General features: G+C 44.3%; 1 protein-coding gene across 3 annotated transcripts; it reads right to left on the bottom strand.

Moving 5' to 3' along the window:
- Window positions 1–1,053: 1,053 nt before the first annotated feature.
- ZNF445 (zinc finger protein 445) lies at window positions 1,054–27,074 on the bottom strand. 3 transcript variants are annotated; one of them, XM_043886181.1, is made up of 7 exons: window positions 26,963–27,074; window positions 12,629–13,200; window positions 10,209–10,377; window positions 9,791–9,867; window positions 9,390–9,516; window positions 7,571–7,681; window positions 1,054–6,660 (listed from the first exon to the last, which is right to left on the bottom strand). In XM_043886181.1, the coding sequence occupies exons 2-7, from the start codon at window positions 13,055–13,057 to the stop codon at window positions 4,490–4,492; spliced, it is 3,084 nt and encodes a 1,027-aa protein (XP_043742116.1). In that variant the 5' UTR covers window positions 13,058–13,200; window positions 26,963–27,074; the 3' UTR covers window positions 1,054–4,489. The 3 variants fall into 3 exon arrangements, with proteins under 3 accessions (XP_043742116.1, XP_043742117.1, XP_043742118.1); XM_043886182.1 differs by lacking the exon at window positions 26,963–27,074 and adding an exon at window positions 15,086–15,146; XM_043886183.1 differs by lacking the exons at window positions 10,209–10,377; window positions 26,963–27,074 and having other exon boundaries at window positions 12,629–12,759.
- Window positions 27,075–27,625: the final 551 nt, after the last annotated feature.

A 27,625-nucleotide genomic window follows, 5' to 3' on the forward strand; every position in this document is an offset into this window, starting at 1 on the left:
CTAATGTTTTAACAATTCTAACCACTCCTCTTGGTTCCTGCTTTGTAGCTTGCCCTGTGGAGGTAGAATCAATATGATACCACCATCTCAACCTGGTTCAGATGTTGAAACTAATGACATCACAACATATCAAAAGGTTATGAAAAAGTTTATTATTCACATAATGAAGGTCCGTGGGGACAACAGGACAGGTACCAAAGCCAGCTGGTTTGCCTTGGTAAAAGGAGGGGTGAGTGGCTCTGGTTTTTATTGTGGTTAGGGGTAAGGATTCCAGTACAACTACAAAGGTCAGGGTTTGCATAAACGTCATCTTGAAAGCTGAGAGGGTGTGCTTGGGATTTCTTTTCAGCTTGTCCAGATGTGAGGCAAAATGTGGGCAGGGCTTGAAATCCGTCAGTGGTCAAACATCCACAATGAGGCCAGATTCCATCTCAGCTGCTCCAGTCGTGGGTGGTAGCTCCTCCTCACAGTTACTACCTCCATGATACCTTAGCTTTCTCTTTTCACCTTTTTACTTAGACAGATCTAGCGAAAAATTCTCTGAAAATTTTTTGTTAAAATAACTGACATGGTTTCTGGCTCCTGACTAGAACCTGGCTGATACAAAACCTCTTTGCTCTTCTTAGCTGGCTTAGCATTAACTTAAAAAGAAGGGTGGTTGGTGTATAAACCTACTCACCACCCTAAAACAGAGCAATGGTTGACGAACCATCTTCCATCCACAGGATCCCAGGCTACAGCTTCTGACATCACTTGTTGTTTTTAGGCAAGGAGGAATTAAAGGAGACATAGCTTGTAATATCCTTTTAAACGGCAGGTCTTGAAGATTACATGTCAATACATGGAGAACATCCCCATTCTTTCCAGCGGCTGCCTGGTTTACCACTGCAGATGTTTCAGACCTGCTGAACCACTCCTGGACTAACAGCCATTTGTTTGCTCTCCATTTCTGCAGGCAAGGAACCTGAAGCCTTGAGAGAAGGAATGGCCTGCTCTAGGAAACACCACATAAATGGCAGAGCCAGGGTTTCTAAAGAATCATGAAATAGCAGAGCCCCTGCTTAAAAATACTTTTATTTTGAGATATTTTAAACACACAGTTAGCAAAGAACCCATCACATATCCCATTAAATCAACATGCTGACCCAACTACATCAACATTTTAAAAGAAATAAAACACAACTGAAACCTCCATGTACCCTCCCTGATTCCATCAGCAACTCCTGCTCTGGGAAGGCAGAGCATGGCTTTCACACATCATTCTAACACAGGATTTTACACTCTTCATTTCATATAACTTGAATCACAAGAAATACATTATTGTGTGAAACAGTAACACTGGTTACCTTATGCCAACAATGCTTACATGCCTGCCACTATTCTAAGCAGTTTACATGCATTAATTCATTAACTGTCCCCCTCCCCCATCACCCTGTGAGGTTGGCACTATCTCATTTTACAGAAAAAGTGAAACACGATTAAGTTTAAATAACGTGCCCACAGATAACACAGTATGTTTAACTTTACATAAGTGGTATATGTAGCTTCTGCAACGTCCTCTGCCTCATTTTTGATTCATCCATGTTGAAAGATGTAACTCTAGTTCTTTCACATTCACTTACCAAAAACAACCTGTTCTTCTGCTGATGGAAATTTAGGCTTCTCCTAATCTTGCTATCTACACAGTACTGCAATGAACAGTCATAGACACATTTCCTTCTTCAAATGGAGTTACTTTAGGGTTTATCCAGGAGTAGAATTCTGGGTGGCAGAATATACACAATTTAACAGATTTTACATATTGCTTGGCACAGCAGTTGTCACAATTTCCATTTCCACGGCAGTGAGTTCCCATGTACCACACACTTACCCACACCAGGGCTTCTAAAGTTTAGCCAACTTCATGAGTATAAGATGATCCACATCCATTTACATTTCCTGCAAGTTCTTCTCTACACTCACCTCTGTCTGGACTGACAGGTTCTGTCAGCAAGGGTGAGACCAACCACACTGAACACTTGCCTGAAACATCTCCTGATATCCACCCCTCTGTGGAGTCCCAGCCCATCTGGCTCCCACAAGCCCTAATTTCAGTTCCTCCAAGGGAGTGGGAGAATACGGGGCAGGTTTGGAAGAAGGGGTATGTTCTCCAGACCAGGACAGGGTGTGAGGTGAGCACGGTTGGCCAAGGCAGTCAACTGGGTCCCCTCTGGCTCGGAGACACCAGCGGCTGGGCTCCCAAGTAGCAGGCGCACTTGTGGGCAGTCTCCAGTCAACATTTCACTCGCAAACACCTTCGAAAAGATCCAATCCTGACTTAGCTAAAACAATGAATTCAGTTCTACATTCCTTAAAAGAGGCAACTTTGTGCAAAATCTATTCTGCCCAGAAAAAAACACCCAAACCTGGCTTCTGGAGTACTCAATCTGGCTGCAATAATGGGAATAACTTGGAAACCCAGACAACACCCAACAGAGCAACATGCAGGCATGAGGAGAGGTGGGACCAGGGTCAGGGAAGGCTGGGACTGAAAGAGTGAAGACCTGGGCCAGATCAGACAGGAGCGTGGCACTCCACGTGAAAGGAAACAGCACGAGTCAGGTCAGCCCAGGGGCGTTCAGGGAAGAGTAATGAAGTTAAATCCAACACTGACTACGCCAAAATGTTTAGTAGTTAGCTCCAAGTAGTCAGACTTTTCCTTTTAGTGAATCTGTACATACTAATATTTCTATCATAATCATATACTACTTACATAATTATTTTAAAACTCAGGTTACCAAACAGACTGCATCAGTACAATCCCAAAATATTAAAGGTTTACCTCAGTACAGAGGGATTTCTGTTGGCTTTTACTTCACTCTTTACATTTTTAAAAATCTGACTTGAATGTTTAAAAATAAATATTTATCATTTTATAAAAATGGCAGTAGAAACACCCCTACTGGGGCAGGAACTCTATGAGGTACCAGGCGGCACAAGGAGTAGGGAGATGAAAAGATGGACAGAAAAGGGGTATTTCTGTGTTTGTAGAGTCAACTGACATGGGATCTGCAGCTCAGAGAAGCTCTGGTCTAGAGATCAGACTCCTAACCCAGAATCTTAGTAAGGCAAGCCTCCTTTTCACCAATCTCAAGAGTTGAGTAGCAGAGTTGGCCACTCTAATTTTAGATGCCAATGTTCAGTGATTCAGCCAAGATCATCCTGCCAAGAAAAGGTACAGCAAGCCAGGAACACATACCTGATGACTTTGAGGCCCTTCCCATGACCTTGGGCCCTCAACACGTGAGACTCTGAATCTGAACTACATTCTGTAATGGTTCAGATTCAGACCATAATCCTCAACTCAAAACTGTCCAAAAGTTCCCCTCTGAGGAAGCCAAGGCCCAGCAAAGATCCATGATGCGCACGTGGCTTGGCCATCTACCTTTCTGGGCTTCTCCCTTCCAGATGGCTCACTTCACTTTGGTTCAGGGGCCTATGGGCCATTCCCTAAGGAGACTACCTCCTGTGAAGGCTCCCAAGTAGGAACAAGGGACCTACGTGGCTTCCTCCATGATCTCTTTCGGGTCCTTGTTCAAATCTGACCTTCTCAGTTGACACCCTCCCTGACCAGCCTATTTAAAATCCCAATCCACCTTCCAACCCAGCATTCCCTCTCACTCTGCTGATTCATTCTATCCACAACACGTATCATCACCCAAAACATTACATGTATCTCATTTGCTTATTGTCTGTAAAGATCCAAGATGGCAGACTTTTCTGCTCCAGTCCCCTGCTGGGTCTATGGCCCACATAACAGGGCCTGATATGGAAGATGCCTGACGCATTTGTTTAGCAGATGGACTGCTGCTGTCCATTCAAATGTGGGGGATGGAGCTGGCAATGGGAGAGCTTCATTCTCCAGATGATCAAGCCCAGGACCCTGTTCTCTTCCACTTGCAGCTGAGACAACTGTTATGCCCACAGCAAATACCCAAAGTCAGCTGTGAAGATTGAAGGCACAGCCGGAACTCCCCTGGAGGTATCTGGAGACACTAGTTCTTGCTGCTGCTGGTGCTTTTCAGGTCAAATAGACTAGACACCATTATAAGTCACACTCAAAGGCAAACTAAGGAACCAACTGGACCGTTCCCAGCAGCCACAGCCTACCATGCCACGGACATTCTGTTGAACCACCACGAAGTGCAATGGTCTCTCCCTTCAGAGTTACAGAAGAAAATCTGGCTGGGGGGAAATTCCAGGCCATAGTGCGAAGACCACTTCGAGGGGCCCAAACCTCCTTCTGAAACCCACTGAGGCTCTTCCCCAGCATCTCATTTTCCAGCAGTAGGATGGAGGTGCCCTACATTTTTTAACCCTCAGGATTCTCTGCCACAAGCTTCCAAAAAAGGATTGGGCCCTCTGTGAAGGTCTGCCCCACATCCCCTACCATCAGGGGTTCTCCAGTAGGGTAACCAGGACCCCCTCTCCCCAACTGTTAGACCCCAAGTTAATCTCTAATATGGTTTTTCATATGCCGAGCCAAGTTTGAAGACCACCTAAAGGTCTTCCCACACTCTCTGCATTTGAAGGGCCTCTCCCGAGTATGAAATCTCTTGTGGCTGATGAGTTGTGAGCTCTTGCTAAAAGTTTTCCCACACGTGCTACATTTGTGGCACTTTCCCCGAGTGGGTATGTCCTGGAGTCCAGGGAGTTCAGACTTCTGATCACAAGTTTTCTCACCATCTCCAAGAGGATTCTCCTCACCTGATTTTAATTCATGTAACTTCACCCCTGTCTCCTGGCGAGAAGACAGCCCAGCCACACCACTTTCAGACTGGGCCGCTCTGATGTGTTTTCTCTGATGAATGGAGAGGGTATGTTTTCCAATGAAATCTTTCCCACAGCACTGACATTTAAACGGTCTCTCTTTAGTGTGAATTCTCTGATGATTAACAAGGCGATAATTTCTGTCATAAGATTTCCCACACAGGTTACATTTATAGCGCTTCTCTCCACTGTGTATTCCCTCATGATCTAAAAGACTTCTTTTACGTGTAAAGTTTTTCCCACATTCTTGGCACCGAAAAGGTTTTGCACCAGTGAGGACTTGTGACTGAAGATTTACAGCGTCTTCGCTTTCAGAGTACTCATCTAGTTTTCCCAAAGAGTGAGTCCTCTGATGTCTCGAGAGGTTAGAACTCCATCTGAAAGATTTCCCACACTCTTTGCACTTATAAGGCTTCTCTCTGGTGTGAACTCTCTGATGGATGAGGAGGAACGAATGATTGCGGAAGACTTTGCCACACTGGCTGCATTTGTAGGGTTCCTCTGTGGCGGGACTGGTCTGAGGAACTTGGAATGCTCTGTCATGACTAAACGAGGGTGTGTCCTCAGGTTTTCTTTCAGCGGCATGCTGCCTCTTATGAACAATGTAGGCTGACCTGTGAGGAAACTCTTCTGCGCATTCATGGCATCGGTATGGTTTCTCGCCTGTGTGAATTCTCTGATGATTGATGAGAGTCTTCTTTCGAATGAAAGTTTTCCCACACTGCTGACACACAAGAGCTTTTTCCATGGTGGGGGCACTCTGGGGCTGGCTGGAGTTGGAGGTCTGCCTCAACTCTTCTCTACATTTGTCCAGGTCATAGAACTTCTCTTCCTGGTGCAGTCTCATGTGACGAGTGAAGTTGGACCTCCACCTGAATGTTTTCCTGCATTTGGGACATTTGTAGGGTTTCTCCTGGGTGTGAATCCTTTGATGTTCAAGAATGTACGATTTACAGTGGAAGGATTTCCTACACTGGCTGCAGTCAAAGAGTCTCTCCCCACTTTGGTCTCTCAAATGATGATCAAAATCTGAGTCACAGGTCAGAGCTTCTTCATCCTGAGTAGATTCAAGATATTTCCGCTTAGCATGGGTTTCTTGGTGCAGGCGGTAGACAGACATGCGACGGAAGGCTTTGTCACATAAACTGCACTTATATGGTTTCAGTCTGGTGTGAATTTTTTCATGTCGCACCCGGTTCGAGCTCCACCTGAAGGCTTTCCCACATGCCCTGCATTTAAAGGGCTTCTCTTGAGTGTGCAGTCTCTGATGACATACAAGGTGGGAACTACGACTGAAGGTCCTCCCACAGTCGCTGCACTTATACAGTGTCCCCACCACGTGAAGATTCTGCCCGTGTTGGTGATGGGAACTAAGGCTGAAGTCCTTCCCATGTGCATCCTTGGCCTTGCCTTTCAGTCCAGCATGAATTCTCTGATGTAGGCTGAACCCACCCATCATGCGTCTGAGCCCTTTCCCGTACTCCTTATAGTCATAGTGGTAGGAACTTCCCCTGAAGTGTTTGCCATAGCCGTGTTTAAGGGACTGCTTTCTTCTGGGTCCTCTCAAATACGTAATATGTCTTAGATGAAGACCATTACTTCTTCCCGAATCTTCGCAGTCTTTCCCTGCCCTGTGGCTGGAATCGGTCTCTTCCTTCTTAACTCTCACTTGTGTGGGGTTTCCACATCGTTCCTTTAACCTGCTCTTCTGTGCAACGGATTCTCTGAGCCCTGGTCCCTCATAAACAGTTGCTGCACCATGACATCCTGATGGCATGGCTAAGGTTATTGCTTCTTCCAAAGGTTCAGGCTTTAAGATGAACTTGTCTGTTTTCACAAGGAGTTCATCTCCTGACACAAATAAAACATAAGAGAATGTACTACTCTTGGGAGCGCCCTGGTTGCCTAGTGGTTAGAATTCCAGGCTTTCACTGCCATGGCCCACGTTCAATCCCTGGTAACGAGACTGAGATCCCATAAGCCACTAGGTGTGGTTTTAAAAAAAAAAGTGGGGGAGGGGGGAGGGGAAGTAAAGAATGTTCTCTTTTCCCATACTTGGAAATACAGAAAGCATCAAGGGACCAAAAAATGTCATGAACTTAGGTGGTGAGGCTTTTGCCTGACTGCCAATAGCTTTACAAAAACAGTCAGGGATAAGGCAAAACATGGAGGGGTATTCCAGATGACAGAAAGGGGAAAGCAGAAGCAAGATGGGTATACCAGCTGGCCACATGCAGGGATCAAATCCAGGGGAAAACTCAAAGGGTTCAAAAGGGAATGTTAAACAGCAAGAGAGGGGAGAGGAAGCATGACACGCGCACATGACAGGAAGGTCTTCAAGAGCTGAGAGGAAGGGCTTGATGAGGGCTGGCTGCAAGGGCTGCAAGCTGACCACAGGGAAAGGATCAAGCAAAGAACAGCAGCAAAAGTGGGATGAGGGTTGCCAGGATCAGGAAGGGCAGAGCAGTACAGGGCTGAGGAGGAGTATCAGTGAATGGACAAGAGGACAGTGATGCTGTCCCATGGGCAAGAGCTGCTCCTGAGAGGGCTGCTGGGTGAGGGGCAAGGCCGAAAACCAATATCTAAGAGGCCACTCTGGAGGGGAGAAGCCCAAGCACCCAACATTTATTAGCAACACTGCTAAGGCTCTTCCTTCTAGCAAACAACAGAGTTTCCCATAATTTTTATAGTGTAAAAGACCTTAAGAAACAGAAGAGCAGATGTGAAAGGAGCAAGAGCTGGTCATTTCTCTGTAACTCACCTGCAGGGGCAGCACCTGGATTCCCCTTAAACTGAACTCCCTGGACATTCAGGCCCCATGGCTCCCTTGCCTCCAACCAGGAGATGAGAGCAGGTTTGGTGAATGGCCCCACTGCAGAAGAGAAAAGAAGGTGATGTGACTGGACAGTAGATGAATCAGGCAGAACTACTCTCCAGGACCCTCTCAGGCCTGAGCTCCTGATGGGGAGGAGAGGAAGCCCAGGAGGCCAGTGGAGGAAGTCAGGGCAGGATGCCCAGACAGGGATTTCTTTCTGACAGTTCTGAGCAGAGACGAGAGAGTTCAGTTCAGTTCAGTAACTCAGTCGTGTCTGACTCTTTGCAAACCCATGAACCGCAGCACGCCAGGCCTCCTTGTCCATCACCAACTCCCGGAGTTTACCCAAACTCATGTCCATTGAGTCGGTGACGCCATCCAACCATCTCATCCTCTGTCATACCCTTCCCCTCCCACCTTCAATCTTTCCCAGCATCAGGGTCTTTTCAAATGAGTCAGCTCTTCGTGTCAGGTGGCCAAAGTACTGGAGTTTCAGCTTCAACATTGGTCCTTCCAATGAACACCCAGGACTGATCTCCTTTAGGATGGACTGGTTGGATCTCCCTGCAGTCCAAGGGACTCTCAAGAGTCTTCTCCAACACCACAGTTCAAAAGCATCAATTCTTCTGTGCTCAGCTTTCTTTATAGTCCAACGCTCACATCCATACATGATTACCAGAAAAACCAAAGCCTTGACTAGATGGACCTTTGTTGACAAAGTAATATCTCTGCTTTTTAATATGCTGTCTAGGTTGGTCATAACTTTCCTTCCAAGGAGTGAGCGTCTTTTAATTTCATGGCTGCAATCACCATCCACAGTGACTTTGGAGCCCAAGAAAATAAAAGTCAGCCACTGTTTCCACTGTTTGCCCATCTATTTGCCATGAAGTGATGGGACTGGATGCCATGATGTTAGTTTTCTGAATGCTGAGCTTTAAGCCAACTGTTTCACTCTCCTCTTTCACTTTCATCAAGAGGCTGTTTAGTTCTTCTTCACTTTCTGCCATAAGGGTGGTGTCATCTGCGTATCCGAGGTTACTGATATTTCTCCCAGCAATCTTGATTCCAGCTTGTGCTCCCTCCAGTCCAGCGTTTCTCATGATGTACTCTGTATATAAGTTAAATAAGCAGGGTGACAATATATAGCCTCGACGTATTCCTTTTCCTATTTGGAACCAGTCTGTTGTTCCATGTCCACTTCTAACTGTTGCTTCTTGACCTGCATACAGGTTTCTCAAGAGGTAGGTCAGGTGGTCTGGTATTCCCACCTCCTTCAGAATTTTCCACAGTTTATTGTGATCTACACAGTCAAAGGCTTTGGCATAGTCAAGAAAGCAGAAATAGATGTTTTTCTGGAACTCTCTTGCTTTTTCACTGATCCAGCGGATGTTGGCAATTTGATCTCTGGTCCCTCTGCCTTTTCCAAAACCAGCTTGAGATGAGTTAAGCCACAGACAAAAAGGACTCTTAGGATTCTCCAGAACCAAGTGACAACTCAATCAGTTAAATCAGCTAACTTTTTTTTTGATGCCTGAATAAACCAGGAACTTGACACATATGACTTTTAATTTTTATAGTATCTCAGCAAGACAAGCATTATATCCCCATTTTTAAAAAAGAAGACTGAAGTAATGGATTAAGTGATCTGGTTAGTAGTGAGACAGACAGGACCCAGGCCCAGGTCAGGACCCCTTCCTGGCACCACGATGAGAACTAAGGAGGCAGGAGTAAAGGCAGGTGGAAGATGGCGACAGTGACGCCTTACCCACAGAAGCCATGTTTCCATAATTCTCTAACATCACATCCCTGTACAGGTTCCTCTGAGAAGCGTCCAGCAATCCCCACTCATCCTGGGAGAAGGTCACCTCCACATCCTTGAAAGTCATAGTCCCCTGGAAAAAACACAGTCCGATGCCTGAGAACCACTCCACAGCTCCCAGCTTTTAGGGTGGGGAAGTGGGGCTGACTCTGAGTACAGGATGGATCTGGTCAAGGTGAAAGGGAAGGTAATCACCCAGCACAACAGCTCTGGGCTCCAGGGGGACAATCTGGTCTCTGGGATGTGGGGTCACTGGACAGAAAGAGCCAGGACAAGGGAGAGCTGCAGCTACCCCATTAGGCAGCAACGGTGGGACAGCAGGAAGGCTCAAAGGTCCTGTGGCTCACCTGAGGCTGGGCTGTCACCTGGTTGCCTGGGCATCCCTCCTTCAGGCAAAGGGCAGGCACCTGTGCAGCAGGAGGATCTGAAGAAGAAAGAGCTGTGAGAAAGGGCAGCCCGGTTCCAGCATCCCAGTGAGACGCCCACTCTTCCCCCCACAGAGGACTCCTGGGCCCCGCAAGCAGGTATGGGCTATTTTAAACACCCATTTCAAATTTCCCCCGTGTCTGCTGGGGTCAGGGGAGCAGGGGGTGCAATGGGAGGAGAAGTCAGGGACACGCGGGTCACAGTAGGATAAAAAGGACAAGGAGCTCAAGGCCAGGACAGAAGGGATTCTAGTGAGAGGACAGAGGGTGGAAAGACGGTATCGTAGGAGGTTCGGGAAGTGTGGCACAGGCTGGGATCTCAGAGCCGGGCAGCAAGTACCGGGTTGCCCAGCCAGGAAGTCACGCACTCCTATTTCATAGGGAGGCTGCAGGTGGTCCCCCAGAGCCGAGCCGCTCCTGAGAGGTGAAGCAGGGGGCCATATCTGTGCGGCTCGCAGGGCTCCTGTGCCCATCCAATGCACATCTGGGCTCTGGGCAGGGGCTGGGTCCTGGCAAGAAGAAAATGTTGTGAGAGGATCCCTGTAGGAATCAGAAAGCACCCGCAGAGAACAGGCCACCCGGCCGATCTCTAAAAGGCAGAAGCCCAGGAGACGGTGAGCTGGGCCCTTTATAACCTACAGGCAGAACAGAAAGGAGGACCAGAAAGCCCAGGGAGGATCCCCCTCACCCCTCCACCTCCCTGGGCTCTAATAAGGGCCATGCAGAGATAGGCAAAGGCAGATTCTCGCTCGACTTAGGAAAGCGCCTGGCCGGTCAGTGACAGTACTGCTGTTCCAGCCTCAGCTGCTACAGTGATGCCTGCCCCCTGGCCCTCAGCCCCCACCCCCGCCTGGAACTTAGAAATGAGAGAAGAGATTTCTCCCTGAGAGGTAAACTGATAATGGTTCACAGCAGAGATGCAGCCGGATAGTATCTACCAAGTGTCAGATACTGGTCTAGGTAACACGATGCCAAGTGACCTCAAAAAGGCAGCGAGACTCCTAGACTGTAAACCTAACTGAAGGAACAATACCACTGGAGCAGCAATGCTAACTGTGAGTGGCCAGCTATAGAAGCACAGAAGAAAAGGTCTCAGGAGCAAAAAAAAAAAGGGGGGGGGCAGTGCCCATGCAAGCTGAGACCTGGAGACAGAGCCTTTGTGCTGGGACTTCAAAAGTCCTGGTCTCTGGAGGTAAGGCCACTCCTGACACAGAAGTGAGCATAGGAAGCTGCAGTCAGTGAACTTCAGGTTTTTCTGGTCCTGTGGCCAAAACATTCTCTGTACTGATCTGGATGGATCTTAGCCTGAGGCCATTAAATATCTAAGACACAGCTACCAACTGAAGATGCTACAGCCATCACGGCAGTTTATCTCCTATTCCTCCCAAACCCCACCAAAGGGAGAATAAAGCAATGACAGGGAAGCACAGACAAATGACTTTAAGGACAAACTTTCTCAGGCACCAGCTTCTCACATTTTGGTAAGTCTGATAAACTATAGGGGGATTCTGTAATTTTATATGCAGCTTGAGTATTTCTGCTCATTTTTTAGAATTTGGGAGGCTTCTTACCAGCCTACTTTCTGTTTTCTAATTCCTAACTAACTTTCAACCAGATAACCCCTTTCTGCTCATTTGGCTATGTTTTCATGGATTTTTAAACCACATACCTTGTCCTAACTGATTTGAATATACTCGAGCCACAATTTTGTACCTACTATGTACCTTATTTGCTTTAAAAGTTATCTTTAGGTCATTTTGAACATCTCATTGTTTTTGGTAAAAATTATAAAAGTTCTTTTAGATTTTAAAAAATAGTACCCAATATTAAGCAAAGAGGTTTTCTCTTTTAACATGTTACCATTTACTGTTGGTAGACCATGTTCAGAGACCACGTTCAGATGATTTATTGATCTAACTTTTATTTTACATTTAGGGGAAAAGTGTCTTAAACTTTTCTTTCAGAAATCTTAAACATAACTTTCATTTATGCATGAATCATGTATGAAGAATTACACACTTTATATAAAAATTTTTAAAAGCCTACAAAAGTGGTAAAATACTCTTTAAACACAAAAACCTCAAAGGCGGAGAAGCACCGAGAGGCCGGCCTGTGAGGGGCAGAGGAGCACTCGGGGTGCACTTGATCCGACCTGCTGCTCCACTGCCGGCCCCGGGACTGTCAGCTCTGCCTCCCAGCACCAAGCCCAGGACTGGCCCAGGGCAGGCCCTCAAGGATGTTCCCAGCCCCAGGCTGCCCCTCACCACTCATCTAGCCCATCTCCCCCGCACAGAACAAGTCTTCAAAAGTTTACTGAGAAACAGATAACATGACATGTGTAGACGGCTCTTCTAGGTCTCATCAATATGTATTTAGAAACCAAGGATCCTGACGCTAATTTTCCTACTTCTGAGCAAGAGATAACCTCCACTTTACACATGGGTAGCAAGTCAGGTTAGGTATGTGGAGATACACTTTGTGTAGTCAATGTGTCCAAAACCTCATTACTGTTATTTTTGGATATTTGCAGACCCTCTTCTTCCCGGAGCTTACATTCCCCTGCAAAGAAGGGAGGAACTGCCTGCTTAACGGTCCTTGGCTTAGGGTCTAGTTCTTTTCTGTTCACGTGCCATGGAATGAGAAGGGAAGGCTTCCTGTAAACTCTCCATTGTGAGGGTTCAGAGGTCCACCCCTTCCCCCCACAAGTGGACTCACTGGCAGACAGAGTTCACTGGGCACCGCACACTGTCTCACACTCACCCTCCATGGTGTCTCATCAAAGTCCCTCTGAAGTTCTTCCAGCAAGGCCACAGCCTCCCCACCACTCTCAGGGTGATGCAGCTGCACCCAGGTCCGGAGCTCCTCTGGCAGGATGCTCAGGAACTGCTCCAGCACCAGCAGCTCCAGGATCTGGGCCTTTGAGAGAACATCTGGCCTCAGCCACCAGCGGCACAGCTCCCGGAGCCGGCTCAGGGTCTCCAGAGGCCCAGAAGACTCGTGGTAGCGAAGCTGCCTGAAGAGCTGACGGAACAGCTCCTGGCCAGGACGGTTGAGTGTCTGTGGTCTGGCAGCCGGCACTGAAGTGTAGCTTTCATCCTCTTCTTCCTTCTTTACCATCTGAAGGCGTCCTCGCTCCCTGGAAGCCTTGGCCTGAGCTGGATGGACAGCATACCACCTGCCTGGAGGCATCACTCCTCTTCAAGGTCTTCCCAGCAGAGTGCTACCAAGTCTGCGTTAGTTGTGGCTATCACTGCTGGGCCCTTGCGAGTATCTTTTCAGCACCGCTGGAGATAATGCCATTTGCTGGGACCTCAGAAGTCACTGGTGAGAGACTGAAATAATCAATGTTACCATTCAGGAAGGATGTGAGAAGGAAGGCACAAGCAGATGCTGTTAGATCATCTTTGGATTTATGAGAAAAGGGCCTATGAACATTTGCATAGTGGGGCCTGTCAAGATCACGCACACCAGGAAAAGGGATATTTGTGGTTACCAGCGGTAGGGGTGGGGACGACGGGATGAAGGCAATCAAAGGTACAAACTTTCACTTATGAAATAAATAAGTACTAGGGATATAATGTACAACATGATAAATATAATTAACCCTGTTGTACATTATATATAAAAATTGCTAGGAAGATGAAAATCCTAAGAATTTTCATCACAAGAAAAAACTTTTCTATTTCTTTTTGTATCTAAATGAGATTATGAATGTGCACTAAACTTATTGTAACAATCATTTCATGATGTACCTCTGTCAAATCATTATGTTGTCCACATTAAACTTACACAGTGCTGTATGTCAATTATGTTCCAATAAAACTGGAAGAAAAAAATTTTTAATTAAAAAAAAAACAATGGCTGTTTTTTACATAATAGAAATGAACAAACCAAAAACAAAATTAAGGAAACAATTCCATTTACAATCACATGAAAAAGAATAAAATACTTAGGAATAAATTTAACAAGAGAATAAAACTTATACTCTGAAAACAACAAAACATTGTTAGAAGAAATTAAAGGTTGAAATAAATGGAAAGACATTCTGTGTTCATGGATCAGAACACAAAACACTATTAAGATGACAGGATCACTGACTCAATGGACTTGAGTTTGAGTAAACTCCATGAGCTGGCGATGGACAAGCAAGCCTGGCGTGCTGCAGTCCATGGGGTCGCAAAGAGTCGGACACGGATGGGCGACTGAACTGAACTGTCCAAATTAATTAATCTATAGATTCCAAAACATCCCTATCAGAATCCCAGCTGGCTTCTTTATAGAAACTGAAAAGCTGATCCTAACATATGGAAACTCAAGAGAGCCACACAATACACAACACAGTCTTGAAAAAGATTAAGTTGGGAACTTCCCTGGCAGTCCAGTGGTTAAGAACTGGCCTGCCGATGCAGAGAACACGGATTCTTTCTCTGGTCTGGGAAGATCCCAAATGCCTCAGGGCAAGTAAGCCCATGTACCACAACTACTGAGCCCATGTATCATAACTACTGAAGCCAGTACAGCCTAGAGCCCATGTTCTGCAACAACAGAAGTCACTGCAAATGAGAAATCCGAGCACTGCAACTAGAAAGTAGACCCTACTCACCACAACTAGAGAAAGCCTGTGTGTAGCAATGAAGACCCAACACAGCCATAAATAAATAAAAATTTAAAAAGAAAACAAAAACACTAATTTTAAAAGATAAATACACGCCAATCCTCATAACAGCATTAAAAAAATAGCCAAGGCATGGAAGCAATCTAAGTGTCCATTAACAGATGAATGGATAAAGAAGCTGTAGACTATTATTCAACCATAAAAAATAATGAATTTTGCTATTTGCAACATGGTTAGACCTGGAGGGCATTATGCTTAGAGAAATAAATTAGAAAAAAAATTCTGTATGTTATCACTTAAATATGGAATCTAAAAAATGTGGGCTCTAGAAAATGAAAATATAATATAGAATCTAAAAAATGAAATAAACAAATGAATGTAACAAAACAGAAACAGAACAAACTAGTGGTTATCAACTGGGAGAGGGAGGGGTGGAGGGCCAAGATAAAGGTAGAGGATTAAGAGATATATAAAATAAGCTACAGCACAGGGACTATAGCAATATTTTATAATAACTTTGAGTGAGAATAATCTATTTAAAAAATCAAATCACTAAAAATAAAGACAGTAAGTTGGAAGATTCACATGACAAATTTCATTACCTTCTTTATAAAAATAGGCTTCCCAAGTGGCTCAGTGGTGAAGAATCCGCCTGACAAAGCAAGAGACGTAGGAGACGTGGGTTTGATCCCTGGGTTGGGAAGATCCCCTGCAGGAGGAAACAGCAACTTACTCCAGTATTCTTGCCTCGAAAAGCCCATGAACAGTGGAACTTGGCAGGCTACAGTCCATGGGGGTCACAGAGAGTCGGACACAACTTAGCAACTGAGCACGTACTTTATAAAAAAGCATCAAGACACTGTGGTACCGGCATAATGACAGACATATAGATCAATGAAAAAGAATTAAGAGTCCAAAACTAACCCATATATCTGTGGTCTCTTTAGTTTTAACAAGTGTACCAAGACCACTCAAATGGGATAAGAACAGTCTTCTCAATAAATGGTACTTGGACAACTATATATCTACATGAATGGAATAAAGTTGGATAAGATGGTATACCAAAGTTAACTCAAAATAGATCAAAGACCTAAACATCAGATGCTAAAACTATAATATTCTTATCATAAACTCTAAATGCAATATTTTGTGACAACGGATTAGTCAATAGATTCTACCAAATGCATATCACATGCAAAAAAGAAAAAATAGATAAATTGGACTTCATCTAAATTTAAAATTCTTGGGGGTACTCTTTTGCCCTCTTCTGATGCCTATGTCAGAAGCTTTCTCTATCTCCTTTATACTTTAATAAAACTTTATTACACAAAAGCTCTGAGCGATCCAGCCTCGTCTCTGGCCCCGGATTGAATTCATCTCCTCTGGAGGCCAAGAATCCCACGTCTCATCGTTCAGCAACAACCTTTCATCTTGGGGGCTCGTCCGGGATCCTTCAGGACAAGATGGGAGCTAACAATTCCAGCCTCACTCCTTTGAACTGTATCCTGAAAAACTGGGATAGATTTGATCCCCAGGGCTTAAAGAAGACACACCTGGTCCTCCTATGTGATACTGCATGGCCGCGGTACCCACTGGAGGACAGCGAACGGTGGCCAGTTGGAGGGTCTCTTAAATGGGCCTGATAATCTATGTGAGCCTACTTCTGCTGACTCCAGAAATCCCGAGTCTGCCGTTTGATCCTCAAGACAATGCCTTCCTGTCCTGGGCTCACTCCTATGCTGCATTCCACAATCAGTCTAACTGCTGGGTCTGCGGAGCACTCCCCTCTTCATCAGTGGAAGGCGTCCCATGGTGGACATCTCCACTTCAAGGAAAGGACTTTCTCCAAGTCTGCAAATACCTTCAACAATCACATGTGATGGCTCTTCTTAAACATCTAACAACCTTAAGATGGACTGATGTAACTATGGACATAATGTGACTTTTCATTTTGATTTTAACTTGGTTTAACGACTATTTTGCCTTACATCTGTAACTGTATAATGGGGTTTTCTAACTGCTTTTAACTTACAAATAGTTGTCCGAGCTCCTACGAGTGCCACAGCCTCCTCCAACTATTACTTGGAGCCCCTGGATCAGACATCCTCACTATGAGGATTAGGAGAATATGTTGCCTCACCAATTTAGGGACAACACCCCTTGTCAGCTCGGAAGCAGTTGTAGCATGAGAACGATGCCCCTTTTCCCTAGGTAACATAATTCTCCTAAAAGAAAAGGGGGTAATGAGAGAGTCGTTTCCTAGGCAGGTTGATAAGAAGTCTAGGGGTCCCCAAGGAGAGAGAGGTCTGGGATATTCAAGGAGGAAGAAAGGACAAACTTTTTTACTTTTTTTCCTCTACATTCCTTAGGATTATATAACAATAATGTATCCTGCCTGAGGACAGTCTTTGGATTAAACCCTCTGGCTAATTCTGTTATTTTAAAACATAAATTATGGGAGTAGGTCTGGTCTTTACAAGGATGTATCCTGCCTGAGGACAATCTTTGGATTAAACCTTCTGGCCAACTCTGTTATCTTAAAATGTAAATTATGGGAGTAGGTCTGGTGAGGTCTTTGCAACCTCCAGACATTCTTTGGATTCATTGGAGAGTATATAACTCCCCTATGTCGAAGCTTTCTCTATCTCCTTTATACTTTAATACAACTTTATTACACAAAAAAATAAATAAATAAATAAACAAATTTAAAATTCTTGTGCTTCAAAGGGCACATGAAGAAAGTGAAAGGCCAATCCACAGAGAGGGAAAAAAATCTGCAAACCATGTATCTCATAAGGGACTTGTCATTAGAAAATACAAATAACTTACAATCCAATAATAAAAAGACAACACAATTAAAACTGGACAAAGCATCTTAGCAGACATTTCTCCAAAGAAAATATAAAGATGGCTGAAAAACACAAAGGATACTCAATAACAATAGTCATCAGAGAAAAACAAATCAACACCACAATAAAACACCACCTCATATCCACTAGGCTGGCTAGAATCAAAAAGTCAGAAAACAATATATGCTGGTAAGGATGTGAAGACAGATACTGGAACACTCATACACTGCTGGTGGGAATATAAACTGTGCAACGTGTAGGTACACTGGAAAAATCTCATCATTAAGCTAAACATCCAGTTACTATTAATACTTGCAACTCCATTCCTAAATAGATAGATACAGCTGTCCTTCAGTATTCACAGGGGATTCACACAAAAAACAAAATTCTAACTAAAGACTTAACTTCAAAAACAAATTTTAAAAAGTAATAAGAATCCTAGGGTAACCAAGGACTTCTTAAGAAAATCAAAGGAAATAGGTGACATATGACTAGGTCTCTGTATTTTAACTCCTCTTGCTCAAAAAAAAAAGAACAAAAGCACAAACCAATGCATAGACGTGTAAAGGTAAACTTCCACCAGGAACGGTAGTTTGAAAGTCTGCAGTTAAAAAAAAAAAAAGAAAGAAAGAAAGAAAGTCTGCAGCAGACCTAAAACGTCATGTTACTTATGCCCCTGAAACTTCACTTCTAGGAAGCTCCCTGGAAAAGCACCTGTGCAGGTATTCAGGCATTTACACAGGTGTTTACTAAAGTACTCTTCGTAATAACATAATATTGGAAATGACCTGTTTGTCCATCAATACAACTAAATAAAAGTGTAGCAATTTATGGACTGAAACACCAAACAACAACTTAAAAGACTGTGAAAGTGAAAGTGAAGTCGCTCAGTCGTGTCCGACTCTTTGCGACCAGTGGACTGCAGCTTACCAGGCTCCATGGGATTCTCCAGGCAAGAATACTGGAGTGGGCTGCCATTTCCTTCTCCCTAGACCCTTAAGCAACAATATAATTGTTTCACTGTTGACTGTCAGGCTGTGCAGCAAAGGTTAAAAAGCAGGGAAGTGCCAACCACAGAAGAGACCAGAACATAACTTTAAGTTGCTGAGAACAGACAAAACACACAGTAGGCTCCAGTGACACAGTTTACTCACAGCAAGAGAAGAAAATATGGGCTTCCCTGAAAGCTCAGTTGGTAAAAAAATCTGCCTGCAATGTGGGAGACCCCAGTTCGATTCCTGGATCAGGAAGATCCCCTAGAGAAACAAGAGGCCACCCACTCAAGTATTCTTGGACTTCCCGTGTGGCTCACCCGGTAAAAACTCCGCCTGCAATATGGGACACCTGGGTTTGATCCCTGGGTTGGGAAGATCCCTTGGAGAAGGGAAAGGCTACCCACTCCAGTATTCTGGCCTGGAGAATTCCATGACAGTCCATGGGGTCGCAAACAGTTGGATACGACTGAGCGACTTCACTTTCACTTTTCACTTTCATGCACTGGAGAAGGAAATGGCAACCCACCCCAGTGTTCTTGCCTGGAGAATCCCAGGGATGGGGGCGCCTGGTGGGCTGCTGCCTATGGGGTCGCACAGAGTCAGACATGACTGAAGTGATTTAACAGCAGCAGCAGAGTGACTTTCACTTCACTTCACTTCATAATAGAGTAGGACCTCGGCCCCCCTTCTGAAATACAGCAAGTGCGGTGGGCATGGGGGGCCACTGACACATGCACTTAAGAAGAAAAAAGGGGTATAAACACTGAACCAGGAAAGATAGTCCCTCAAAAGGCTGGAAGTACAGCGCAGGCAGTGAGGATTCAATTTCTTTGCAAGAAAATATCCTCAACCAGAGGCTAGTACTACAGTGCTATGCAAGAAAGAAGTTGCACCTAAATTTGCTGTTTTCCCAACAAACATAGAAAACATAAGCTAAGTTAAAAAGAACACCCTAGACATAGCTGGAGGAAAAAACCTAAAATTCTATTTACATGTAAGTATGTCTAGGTATGACGTACATATAAGCACTCAAAAGACTTTTAAACGGCCAAAAAAGGATTTACAAAAACTCTTACTGACAGTGGAGGTGGAGAGGTTGGGAATAACAGTTAAAGGAGACTTTATTTGCAGTGATTTGACTTTTTAAATTTATGTACGAGGTCTCTAAGACTGTACATCAAAAATGATGAATGCAAATATCCCAAAATGTAAGAAGAGGTTTACTCCTGTGTACTGCCTGTCGGTTATTTTCTTCTTTATACTTTTTGTCTTTTCCCAATTTTCCCAAATAAATTAAGTTTTAGAAATTATAGTTATGAACTTTTTTATGTCTTAAAAATAAAATACAACTTGCTTATACACAAAGAAAGTTCCCAAGCCTTGGCCACGAAAGTGTTTTCCACAGTTATCCCCTCCGGCAAGTAATGACTAGAGGGTTTTCCCTTCCTGTTTTTCTATATTTCCTAACTATTCAACATTATTTCTATAATCAGCAAGGTGATCAATAATTCTGTTTAAAAAACAAAGCAACTGGACTCCCCTGGCGGCCCAGTGGTTAGGACGCAGTGCTTTCACTGCTGGGCCCAGGTTCAGTCCCTGGTCAGGAAACTAAGATCTCACAAGGAGTGCAGCCAAAACAAAAAGAAAGAAAGCAACAGAGTATTAGCACCCTGGACTGAAAGGTGGCCACTGAGCAGAAGAGGCTGCACATCCCTGAGGGGGACGTGTAAGCAGATCTCAAGCAACTGTAAAAGGAAAAAGAAACCTAGTTGACCCTAGTTCTATTTAAGCCACTCAGCCAACAACCAAACCAAAGAAGGCAAGCCAAACTGAGAACATGTCAGACAAAAATTGACAACTGAGGCACAGAACAAAAGAGAGTAAAATGCTGCCTAAAACCACAATATGCACAAGAAAACAGGAAAGAGCGTGTTAAAACTAAACAAAGCCAAAAAAAGTCTATAAAGAGGTATTCATGATGTACCCCATGTCCAAAGCAGCACTGCTGATAATAGCCAAAACATGCAAACAACCTAAATGTCCATCGACAGATGAATGGATAAAGAAGATGTGGTACATACCACTCAGCCATTAAAAAAACAATGAATTAACGCCATTTGCAGCAACATGGATACAACCAGACATGATCATACTAAGTGAACTAAGTCAGACAGACAAAGACAAACACCACAAGGAACCACTTCTATGTGGAATCTACAGTATGACCCAACGGACTTCCCAGGTGGCTCACTGGTAAAGAATCCACCTGCCAATGCAGGGAACACAGGCTTGATTCCTTGTCCGGGAAGATTCCTCATGCCACAGAGCAACTGAGCTTGAACACCACAACTCCTGAGCCTGTGCTCTAGAGCCTGGGAGCCACAGCTGCTGAAGATCTCCAGGCCTCAAGCCTGTGCCCCACGAGAGATCCCACTACACGAGAAGCCCAAACACCACAGCCAGAGAGTAGCCCCTGCTCTCCACAACTAGAGAAAAGCCCGTACTGCCACAAAGACCCAGAACAGTCAAAAATACACAATAAAATAAAACAGACACAAATGAGTCTGCCTACAAAACAGAAACTGACTCACAGACATAGAAAAAAGACCACTTGGGGTTGCCAAGGGGGAAGGAGGGAGGGAGAGGGATGGATAGGGAGTTTGGGGTTGGCAGACGCAAACCATTACATTCAGAAGGGATAAACAAGGTCCTAGTATATAACACAAAGAACGATATTCAATATCCTGTGATAAACCATTAATGAAAAGGAATATAAAAGTAAGAAGAAAAGAAGTATGCATGGCTATTAGCATAACTGACACTATCACGGGCCCATTCAGTTCCTCCTGTCCCTCCACTGACCCTACCTGTGACTGTACTACAAGGCAAGTCACTTTTCTGTCATCAAGGGCTTTGAAGTTAACAGAAACTTGTTTTTTGGATCATTAGTTCCAGGCGGCCGCAATGCTCCGTTAGTCTCCAAACAATGATGAAGACCTTCACTGACATACTTCCACTGCCTACGAGACTAGTTAGCCACTCATAAAACCTAATTTAGCCATGCACTTCCTGTTTCCAAGCACATGCTCGCACACCCTCGGTTAACTGTGAAACTGTCCCGGCGGCCCCGCATCGGCACAAAGTGCAGCTGCCACTGCTTCCCGTTCATCCGCCTGATCGCACCATGTGCGCTAATGACCCGCTAATAAACTGATCCACCATTACATGGAGTTACCTGCCTAGGTTTTCAGTCTCAAGATACCTTCTCAGTTCAATGGGCATTTTTCATTCCCTCCATCCTCCAGCGGAAGTCAGAGGCAGTCAGCAGGCCTTAGCGCCTGTTGTAAAATGGCCCCATTACTCAGGGCACAAATGATGGTCATCTTCCCCGGAAAGGGTGGCACCCTCCACCTCTCACCGAGCTAAGAAAATTTAAAGAAATCGTTACTTCAACCAAAAGCCAAACACAGACTCAGCAAGCATTTCTAGGACTGTCAAAATAGATGACCAGCGACAGAGATGGGACAAAGAAAGCATGCCATCTATGTGGCTGGACCACACTGACTTCATTTTGTCAGCTCCATCTTAGACCCGCGGCAGCTCCCTTTCTGAGCTTCAACCCGACTCATAAGAAAAGCACCCAAGCCAGATAACTTCCTATCAGCTCTTACTCTTGCCTTCATCTGATATGAAAACTGGAAGAATGTATTGTGCTGTGCCAGACGGTTAATGGTCCATGAGGAATAATGTTCATGAGACCTCAGAGGGGAAGAGAAACCCAATTTCCACTTGTGCAAATGTGCTTCTCATTTAGTAGTCAGATTCTATCTTTACCCTGGTCCCTTTAAATTCCCCCGTGCCTCTTCTGGCCACAGTGAGTTCAGCTTCAAATGCCTCTTGATGGTTGTGCACCCACAGCTACTGCCTGATCTAAGTACCTACAGTAAACATCATAATTACATTTCAAGGAGTTGTCAGCTTCATTTTTCAGTTACAAAGTTCCTTCTCAGTCCAGAGGCTATTATTTAATATTCCCTCTGTCCAACACCATCATCCAGATAAAAGAAATGGCAGTACTGCTACAAAGACATGGACAGTCAAATGAAGAACTACTTTGGGATCGTGCATGATGAGGAAGCTGACTAAAGCTCTAGCAGAGAGACAAAGCTTTGCAGTGAAAGGAGGGGGCAGGATAAGGAAAATAAATATACAGAGAAAACAAAAGCAAAGGCAAACTGAGAAGTGATAAGGTACAGAACTGCAGGCCTACAAAAAGGGACCTGAAGACACAACAAGAGGAGGCTGAAGAGGAAAGGTGTTTCCGGAGAGGCAGGGGCAGGCTCCAGGCTTGCAGAGCCCCAGCAGCACCAACAAAAATAGAAACAACTGCTCAGGAGGAAGCTGAGAGAGAAAGAGGCAGAGACTTTCCCAGGCAAATGTGCAGAACAGACTGGAGAAGAGAATGACGCTCAGGTGAAGAGAAATCCAGCAGTGAGACTCAAGAGAATGAACTAGAGGCTAGACAGAAAGATTCTGAAGAAATGCACCCAGTGGGAAATATAAAGAATTGACCTATCTCTGGAAACTGGGGCCTCCAGTCAAATTAGCACCAAACATAAGCCTCCAAGCTGACCTGTCATGAAGCAGCTGCTGTAGAAATGTCCAAAGAGGTCAGTGAAGTATTTGTAAAGAGACGATGAGAAGGGCCAGCAGAAAAATGAGAACGACTGGCTGTGAATATGGCAAAAGAAGACAGTCCTTTGAGCCCAGCCTCTGCAATCATGAAGGTGGATAAAAGCTAATGACGTCCTGGGCCTTTCAAAGTCTGAATGAAAGACACAGACAGTAAGTAAAGATGGAGGCCAGTGAGCTGAAACTGCCCAATTAAATCCAGGTATTCTAATGCCTCAGGGTTCCTCGCAGGTCCCAAGCAGCTTTTGAGGACAGAAGAAAAGCTTCATTCATTGACTTAAGATGACACCACAAATGTGAGCCCCCAGGCTGGGGAGGAGCCTGAGATGGATGAGGCCTCTTCTCCCCGAGAGCTTCACCCCTTCATTCAGTTTCACTCCCAAGCGAAAATGGCCTGGAAAAGAACCTGGGAAACCCCAAGCAATCACGCGGGCATTTTTCAGGGACATTTTCTTCTGTCATTTTGTTTTAATACAAAGTAATTTTGATTTCCTCTTAAAATCCCCATTGCGTGGCCTCTTATTCTCATGTTTTTCCTGCCAGTGAGAGGGTACAGAACGCTTATTTTACACACTGGTAAGCAAGTTTCTAAGACAATCAAAAACTAAAGAAAGACTGCTTCTGGTACACATTTAAAACGTTAAAACAAGGACTCCCCTGGTGATCCAGTGGTTAAGAGCCCACGCTTCCAATGTAAGGGGCAGATGTTTGATCCTTGACCAGGGAACCCCATAAACAACACAGCATGGTGTGGCCAGAAGAGAAAATAATAAAAGTATTTTTTAAAAAACATTTCAGTGTTAAAATAATATTTATACCAATTTGCTGGTTAAGAAATGAGCTCAACCTAGTGCCCAAAATTTGGTTTCTCAATACCATTCTATAATGAATGAAACCAGGAATCCTTGCAGAAATGGTTGATTCCAGGGTTGGGGGAAATGAAAATACAAGATGTATCTTGTGGTGCCTTAAAAAATCAGAGAAAGACACAAAAGGATGGGAACGTCTAAGGGGAAACAGGCGCTTTGACTTGAAAGAGCTCCCAATAGACAAAGCTAGAATAATTTAAGCCACAAAATAAATAACATACCTCAATAAACCCCCAAAATAAATACCCAACATCACACACTGATGTAACTGATATAATTAAGTAAATAAACAAATGGGAGAGAAGGCACAACTCTTCCTCACAAAGAATTCCAGTTCATAGATGTAGAAGGAACGGAAATGAAAGGCACCTAGAAGAACAACACAATAATAACTGCTTCAGGCAAGATCCACCAAGAAATGCTAATTAGTAGGTGAAAGTTGAGAAGAAAGAATATTTCTATGCAGTCTCAAGGTGTCTATCTCAAAATAATTGCCAATTACAAAGGAAAGACGGTAACTTTACAGTGTTGATGCTTGGCAGAAATACTGGATCAAGAGTAATATCAGTGGATGGACATGTGGACACCGCAGGGGAAGAAGAGGGATACAGGATGACTTGAGAGAGTAGCATTGACATAGACGCACTCCACGGGTAAAACAGCTCGTGGGGAGCGGTTGTATACCACAAGGGTGGGAGGGAGGCTCAAGAGGAAGGAGAAGTATGTATACATAGACCTGATCCACTTTGCTGCACGGCAGAAACTAGACCATTGTAAAGCAATTATACTTCTATAATATTTTTTTAAGAGTAATATCACCAGTTAAAAGACATATCGACATCATCCTCAATCTAAGGAGAACATCGGACAAAACCAAACTGAGAGGACCACTCTAAAATTACAAATACAAAATACTTCAAAACGGTCAAGATTGTGAAGAACGAGTAAAACTGAGGAGCTGTCACAGACTGAACGGGAGCTAGAAGACATGACAATTAAATGGAATGAGAGATTCTAGACTGGATCCTGGAACAGAAAAAGAACATGAGCAAGACAGTGAGGAGCTCTTAATAAATCAGAATTTTAATTACTAGTACTGGACCACTGTAAATGTCTCAAGTTTGGTGACTGCACTATGTTTATGCAAGATTCTACCTTTAAGCAAACCAGGTAAAGATATAAGGGAACTCTAGAGTTCTGACACCCTCTGTGAGTCTACAATTACTCAAAATGAAAAGGTTTCTTAAATTGAAGACGAGTTGTTTCTCTTATTTTTTTTTTCTATCTTAGATACTAAGGATTAACGTGGTGATCAAGGATACTGAATACTGTCCATTGTTATCTAAAATTTGAACTCACTCTTTCATTAATTCAACAAACATTTACTAAGCACCTATTACGTCCCAGACTCTATGGTCTCTGCAGTGAATAAAGCAGACAAAACAGGCTGCTTTGAGCAGCTTATAAGATAGACAATGAGACAGAAACAGTATCAGGTGCTACGTAGTAAAATAAAATAAGGAAGGAGGGTAAGAAATCTAAAATCAGGGAAAGAAAAGTATAAGCTCAAAAATTCAATCTTGGGAAGCACAGGATGACTCACCAGAGGAACCTCCTTTCAGATGTTAAAAGTACTGAAGACTACAAAGTAACAGAGTTATATTTTACCACATTTTCAGTTTCTGCTCCAGAGCATGACACAGACTGCCCATGCATTAATAATTGGAGATACCAGAAGCCACAGAAAAATTAACAGTGGCACAGTTACTATTTTTCATGATTTTATCAGTTTCCCTTCCTTATAAGTATACACAGGAGTTGATCATTCCCATCTTTTTGGCTCTTCTCATCAAAAATTGTCAGTCTTTCCTCAATCTTAAGAACATGTAAGCAGCCTCATTCATCGGCCCCTGAAAACACACACAACTACACACACATGTATAATAGATGGAAAGATCCCTGAAATCAAATTACAGCTCAAACTGCTCTCTGACACTTCTGTGCATAATAACCCACCTAATATTAATGAGTTTTCAGTTCTGAAATGCAAACAGTTTGAAACAGAACGGGGGTCTTCTCCGGCACTACTTTTACTTAGGAAGGTGAACATTCTCTGATTTTTTAGGCCAAGGTAAGTGAGAAGACAGAAGAGTGGCTTTAGGTTACAGCTGTAGCTTGTGTTTAAAAACTGTATTTTATATCTTACTCTTTAATTTGGAAACCAGAAACAATCGACCTAATACATATCACTTGTTAAGCATTTACAGCATCATGTAATGCGTACTATGGAAAATAAACTGCAAACGAAAATGTTTTAATTATACTTGCAAAATTATGTCTCAGTGGTGTCATAATGCTGGTTCAATTTTAACCAATTTATGAACAAATGCATTCCACAAGTTGAAGACATCACAGTTTTCAAAAATAGGATGAATTTACTTAATGCCACTGAATTACACATTTCAAAATGACTTAAATGATCAATGATTACATACAGTAAATGTCATCTGTATTTTATCACAATAATGCTAAAAAAAAGCTTTTTAGAAGTAGCACTTATACAAATATGGAAACATATTGTACCCCTAAAACCAACATGACGTTCTCTGTGGATTACACGTCAAATTTTTTAAATTAATTAAAAATAAAATATGTGGGCTATATATTTTTAAAAAGCAGTAAAATAACCCCACCTTTAAAAAACTATATTTGTACCTGTATAAGCGTCTGCATAATTATGCACACATTTTAAAAGGTCAAGAAGCCTCCGGACGAAAACATTAACGAATTGCGTGTACTTCTACTTTTCTTAACAATCACCCAAGTCATCTAATTACCTGTAATCAGTACGCTTTGTTTGCATAATTGGGAGAAGTGATAAAACAGCGAAACCACCGCTCCAAATTCGCGCCCCAGGCGACGAAGAGCAGGCAGATACTCACCGCGGCGGGTCAGGCTCCCAGGCCAGACCCCCTCGGGTCGCGCCTCCAGGCCGAGCCTCACTCGCCGGCCCCGACCCGGGAACCCCGCTCCCGCACCGCAGCGCCCAACGCCCGCGCAGTCATCCGACTCACCGACTCGCGCGGCCGCGAAACGCTCAGTCCCCTGACCGCACGCCCCGGCCCGCACCAGTCGCCCCCACGCCGACTTCTTCGCTGGCCCGTATCGCGCACGCGCGTCACCGCCCGAGGCCTCTCGGCCTCTCTAGGAAGCTGGGAGGGCCAGCGTCTCGCTTTCTCCAGGGCCCCAGTGCCTTGTTGGCCTCTGAGCGCAGCCCAAGCGGCTTGGCCCCACACACCCCCACCTAAAGCACTGGACGCGTCTTCTGTTCATGACACAGAGCTCCATCAATTTGTCCCGTTTTCCTACCCCCACTCCCAATGTGTGTGCAGGGCTTCCCTCCAGGGCCCTCTCCCCCCAGGGAAGAACGGGATCAAAACCGGGGGTCCAATCAGGGACCAGCAAGATTTAGTTGACCAGGCTGGCCAGGAGGAGCTGTAATGGAGCCCTGCATTACTCTCTGGTGCCCCGGTCAAGGTGAGGAATCAAAACCTAAGGGAGTTCGCAGCAGTCCCTTTCCTCATCACCACCGCAGCCAGTTGCTCATTCCCAGTCCACAGGCACACAAACTTCCTGACCACAGCTTCCAGTGTTTCCTCCTGTTAACGAAATTTAAGTAAATTTTAAAGATCTTTGGGCTTTAATAGTAATTCATTAGTCAAACTGCATTCCATTTA

Source organism: Cervus elaphus, chromosome 24 (assembly GCF_910594005.1).
Source record: "Cervus elaphus chromosome 24, mCerEla1.1, whole genome shotgun sequence".
In the NCBI taxonomy this organism is placed as follows: Eukaryota; Metazoa; Chordata; class Mammalia; order Artiodactyla; family Cervidae; genus Cervus; species Cervus elaphus.